Here is a 6013-nt window from a genome sequence, read left to right as displayed (position 1 = left end):
GGGGGGGGGGGGGGGGAAGAAACAGAAAGCGTTCAAAAAGATATCTTCATGACAGAACAACAATTGATTCTTTCTAAAAACTAGATTATTTCAAAAACCTTCAAACACTCCCGACCTGATGGGGGATTGATTTCTCTTTTAATGTTTTTATTTATTTTTACACATTTATATTTGTCTTTACTGATCCGTTTTTACTTGCCATTTTATTTACTTATTGTTATTAATAAAAAAAATTGTCACTGTTTTTATTTTTTATATCTGAACTAGGAATCAATGTTTTATTTTTGTATTTATTCTGGCTGCTGCTTCACTCACAAATAGCACAATAATCACTGTTTGTGCTATACTGTACATACATTACATTTAATACCTTTTCAACACATGTATATGTCCACTTTAAATGTACCATGGACGTGAGCTTATTGGTTTTTACGTGTGCTTGTCTCTATACTTAATTTGGTAGACTACTCTTTTTATTTTTGCCTTTTTTATCTGCTCTGGCCCCTTTGCTGTAAATGTCCCTGCTATGGGACTTATACAGGATTTCAGATTCTGTCATTATAATTGAACTGTGCTGTGTGTTATATGAGCTATGTGTTGCCTGGTGGAAATAGTAATCTATACTAAAATATACAAGTTTAACTAGGACAAGGACTTGTGTTTTCTGTATGAATTACTATTCATTCGTAGTGTAATTGTGTTATTAACCATGAGGAATGCTTTGATTTTTAATATTATGTTTGACTTATTGATGGTTGAAAGGATTATTGTTTTTGTTTTACTTCCATACTTGATTGTTAAAAATAACCAGAATCTTTGTTGTGCTTGAGTTTGTATTCCTTTATGTAAGAAAGAACAATGCACATGAATCAACATAGCTATTAAGTAATCCGCATTCTCCGGCAGGTTCATGGCAGTAAAACAAAAAACTTACAAGAGCAAAAATGTGTTAAGTGTGTAAATGTGTTTGCCTGTATGTGTTTGGACCCAAGGCAGAGTAGCCAATGCTAACGCTAGTGCTAATGGGACGCTAATGGTGACCCTAATAAAGAGTGAAGTGGTCTTTTTTTCCTCCAACCTGATGATCTCGATGTATTCTCTGTCCTTGCCCTTGCTGTCCCTCCACTTGCGGTACATGACGGAGGCGTCCACGTTGGCGGGGGAGAAGGTGTTGGGCTCGTTGAGGAGAGAGATGACGCTGAGCAGGATGGTCCTGGAAGAGGGATTAAAATACAGGAGAGCAATTAGGGAGGAGGACAGAGGAAGATGGAGGTAAGACGAGACAAGAGGCATTGAGAAAGCAGGACAAAGAAGTGAGCAGAGACAGAGAGGACATATGGGAGAGNGCATAAAGGGGAAGTTGTCAAGAGTCCTCGGTGCCTGAGTCGTCGTAGCAACAGTCCTCGTTGTCCTCCTCGTCGTCGTCGTCCAGCTCACGACGACGAGGAGCTGGACGACGACGACGAGGAGGACAACGAGGACTGTTGCTACGACGACTCAGGCACCGAGGACTCTTGACAACTTCCCCTTTATGCCCCTCCCCCACCACACACACACACACACACACACACACACACACACACACCCCTACACACCCCTCTCTCGTCATGGACTGAACTTTAATTCCCTCCCTCGTCGTCCTCACTTCTGTCTCGTGCTCTCACAGTATGCGCACTAAAACCTGATGCATCGAAACAAGCTGCAGTTGTTTTTGTTTGTTTCTGACATGTTTTCATTTCGTTTTTTTGAGTAGAGGTTACACATACACAGCAGCACAACGTACAGTAACAGCTTCTCTTTGTCTGCACTGATACCTGTTTAAACGTCCTGCGTCTTTACTCCGAGACCTGCTCCTTTTTGTCCAGCTTTGAACAAAGATGGCCACGTTTCCTCTCAGAGAATTTGGAGAGCTCGCGCCTTTTCTCGACATCAGCGAGCTGGAATGTAACGTCACAGCTCCGATCAGATCCGAGTCAAACGAGCGCGAGGCTAATTTAGAAAGAAAGTGTGCACATGTGTGTGTTTTTGAAAAGCTGAGTCACTTCTGAGCCATGTGTGTGACCTCCTGTTAGCGGGCTGTTTGAAGCCCTGCCTCTTCTTCTTCTTTTTCTTTTGAGCCCCAGGGCTTGTGCTGCTCCAAAAGTGATCCATTAAAAAAAAAGCTGTTCACACTCCCTCGTGCCTTCCCCTCGCTCCCTGACACCACAGATCTGAAAGACTTGTTGGAAAGACAGCAGAGGGGGATATTCGAGCTCACAAGGCCTCAGGTGGGGATACTGTGACTCTCAATGGGATTTATTAATAGCAGCATCCGTCTTGATTTGTCCGAGGCGTGAGAGAAAGATGTAACATCCAACAGCCGAGCTACAAAGACGGGAATGTAGATCAGAAACGTCCTGCCACGCAGCCTTCATCACACGAGCACGAGCTACTACTGGCCTGGAAGCATTCAGAAACATCTAGCTGCTGAAATCCAATGTACTGTATTTTTTAAAAACACCCTATGCAGTCAGTGCTACTTAACATGCAGTGCTTTAAACGTGGCAGGAAAGCTGATGGGGAGTGTTCCAACCGGTGGGGCTTCGGACTGTCTCGGTTCAGAAGTGGACGTTTGATTTATCCATCTTCACGTCTGTTATTCTAACTCTCCAGAGCACTGACCTTCATCAGAGCTCGCCCCCTAGTGGTGGCTCTGAGGCTCTTGTTCCAACCCCCCCCCCTCCCCATTCCTCTGAAACGCTCCACTGGGCTACAGCCATCTTGACTCACCTGAGTGAATGAACCCTGTGACCTCAGAGGAGATCAGGTAGCAGTGTGAGTGATACAGACTGATGGGGAGGGGGGGGCGGTGTGCGAGTGTTTCCAGTCCACACTGTCAGAGGCCTCTCCTAACGGGACACTCAGACACGCGTTAACACCCAGCAGTATTTTTAACACTTACATTCTCGCTGTTTCCGTTAGATTATTGGCCGACTGCTTATACGGTGTGCTGAGGAGAAATGGGGGAAGGGTTGAGCATGAGTTTGAGAACGGTTCTTCAGTAGATGTTTGTGACACCTTTTTGAGGTTTTAGATCAGGGTGGGGGTCGTGTCCAGGGACAGAAACTCCATTTTATCTAAAGCTGTTGCATTGTGAATGGGCTGAGGGGTGTCTTTTTTTCTTTTTGTTATTTTGAAGGGGGGGGGTTTGTTTGCTTCTTTTACTGTTTTGATGTAATCTTTTTTTTTTCAAATTGTTTACTTTCTCACATGTATTAAGTGCTACGGAAATTGACCTGATGAAAAAAAAAAACAGGATTGTTCATGAAAAAATTAGTTCTACTTAAATATAGCAGCATTAATCGACACCACACAGACGCATACATTAGTTATGAACACTTGTAATAATGATAATGACTGATGTTCATTACACAACCTATGAATGACCCCCCCCCTCCTTTTTTGTGTTCGGTTTCAGGGTGAATGGGATTTCATTATTTTTTTGTCAAACTGCTGTTATTTCATCGTCTTTCCTCCCCACTCGCCCCCCGGTTCTCTGAGCTCTGTGTCGGCATCACTGAGGGATAAAAAAAAAACCCGGCAGATAATTACAGAAAACTACAAGAACCTCAGGAAACGACAAACAAAAAAAACAACAACTAAACAAACAAACATCCTTTCTGGCGCTGAGTGAACCCCGGGGAGTCTCGCTGTTCGGCTTCAAAGGACTGTTTACAATCTACCTTGATATGCACATGTGGATATTTGACGATCACTTGATGTGTTTTTTTTCTTGTTTATATTTTCTTTTTTTCTTATGGTTTGTAAATCTATTTAAAATCTGAAATAAAGATCTTTATTAGATATTGACTGTTTCTTTGTCTTATTGAAGTGCAGAGTAAATGGGTGACTTGAGTTTTAAATATCTAATTTTCATTTCTTGTGTTGAATTTTAAACTGGAATGGTTAAGGGGTTAGCTCCGTTAAAGGTGGGGTAGGTAATTCACTTCAGAAACACTTTTTGTTATATTCCATGGAATGCTCTTAACATCCCGATAGCAATGAATACATGAAATGCTTTGACAATAAATATATAAAAAATGTCATCTGTGGAAGCCGGCTAAAGTAACTGGATGGCCTACCTGCCTGTCAGCCTTCCATCTGTGCACAAACTTATCTCGTGCCCTCATTGGTCATGTGCGCGTTCGTGTGTGTTGGAGGAGGGGCTCTGTAAGGAAGTGGCCGATTTTTTCCGGTTGTGTATTTTCAAATTCTTTGTTTCACTTATTTATTTTATGTATATCAAACCTTTTAGTGGTACAACAGAGAGGAGAGTGCATGTGGTCATCCTTCTGTGGGTGGTGGAGACTTTTAAAGTATTTTCTGATGCTTTCCATGTTTTCATGTTACAAGTGGGAATTTCGGAAATGCACATGTTTCCTTTTCCCTTATCTTCTACAGCTCTCTTTGCACTTAAACATGTAAAGTAGATCTGCAAACGTTGAGTCTATATTAGTAGTAGATATAGTAGCCGTCTATTTTGTACTACTAATATTTACATTATGTGACCGTCTATGTTTCCTGTAGATATTGAATTGCTCTTGTTACTGCACTTTCAGTGTACATATGTACTATCATGCTGCTGTGTTTATGTATTTTTGTAACTCTGGCACAACAAGTAAAGTCTTATCTTATCGGCAGCAAAACTAGAATATCCATTCATCTTTGAAGTTATGTTTTCAGCCTCAAAGATGAAGAAGTCCTGCTTTTCTCTGTTTTATATCTTATACAGTAAATATTGAGTTTTGAGCTGACACATTTAAAAACATCCCCTTCAATCTGGAGAAACTATTTTTTGAATTGTTTTAGACACATATCTCTACTTCTTCCAAGTCACAATTTCTGCTGGGGTTTTATAGAAGTTGCATAATGAAGAATTTTACTTATGCAGCTTTACTGAAAGTATAAAGGAGTTTTTTGATCATTTGCAGGATTTTCTTTTTAGGAGATCAAGATGATTAGGCAGTGCAGCTTTATAAAAAAGGTTTCCTGTCACAGTTTTTTTTTACAGATGCTTTTTAGTGTCAAATCCTGCAAGTAAACTGACATCAGACTACAAAGAGCAAGGCAAGGCAAGGCAATTTTATTTATATAGCACTTTTCAGCACGTGGCGATTCAACGTGCTTTACAGATTAAAAGCAAACAACATTTAAGAACAAATACAGCACAAATACATTATTAAAAAGGCATTTAAAGACAGGCATAATAAGCAAAGGTAATGAAATAAATTAAATAAATAAACACAGCACATTGACTTTCATTTTTCCATAATTATTATATATATGTGTCTCGTCTGGAACTTTGAGGTCGTATATAACTAGAAGAAAGAAAACAGTCCACTTTCGAATTAAAAGTGTCTTACTACCAAAAAGTAAAAGGTCTAGTACCCAGTTTAAAGGTGACCTTCTTATCTTGCACCTCTCGTTATGTCGACTATTATTGGGCGACCGTCTAATTTTCCCGTGACCCTCAAATTTTGACCTTCAGTGTCGCTTCTCTTTTTCTGGTCTCCTATAAAACCGTGCAACTATACTCTTTCTACCTTATATACCGGGCTATAATAAGGATATAAGAACATATTACATTCTGACATCGTCGCGGTGGAGACCTTTCTCTTTCGGTAACCTTATAACACTAGCGTAGAATAACGGCAACTAACGGTCTTTATCGTCTGTAAACTCGAACTTATTTGTTGTCTCTTTGTGGGTGAACATTATGTCGCGATACGCTTTATGCATGCAAAAAGATTTGTCAGTAACTCTCCTGACAAAAACTGAGAATTTACATAACTAAAGACACCAGTAACTCAGAAAGATTGTTGGTGTGGTGCGGTCTTGTCCGACGACGACCGGGGGATTCTCCGTGCTTCGTAAGTGTAATATTATATGTACCGTTATGTATAGTCTATCTCGACATTAAAGTGTAAGTTTTTTCCTTTGTCGACTATTTTTATAACGGTTTTGTTCTCGTCGA

At 40.4% G+C, this 6013-nt stretch overlaps 1 protein-coding gene across 1 annotated transcript in view; it reads right to left on the bottom strand.

The window, feature by feature from the left end:
- LOC104950371 (1,4-alpha-glucan-branching enzyme-like) overlaps positions 1-6013 on the bottom strand; it is a 29024-nt gene that overhangs the window by 1647 nt on the left and 21364 nt on the right. The window contains exon 8 of the mRNA XM_010776889.1: positions 1079-1213. Coding sequence (XP_010775191.1) covers positions 1079-1213 — 135 coding nt within the window. The remainder of the gene's footprint in view (positions 1-1078; positions 1214-6013) is intronic.

This window comes from Notothenia coriiceps, unplaced genomic scaffold, assembly GCF_000735185.1.
Source record: "Notothenia coriiceps isolate Sejong01 unplaced genomic scaffold, NC01 NC01_scaffold00017404, whole genome shotgun sequence".
Taxonomy (NCBI): Eukaryota; Metazoa; Chordata; class Actinopteri; order Perciformes; family Nototheniidae; genus Notothenia; species Notothenia coriiceps.
This window is presented reverse-complemented; position numbering and strand designations above follow the sequence as displayed.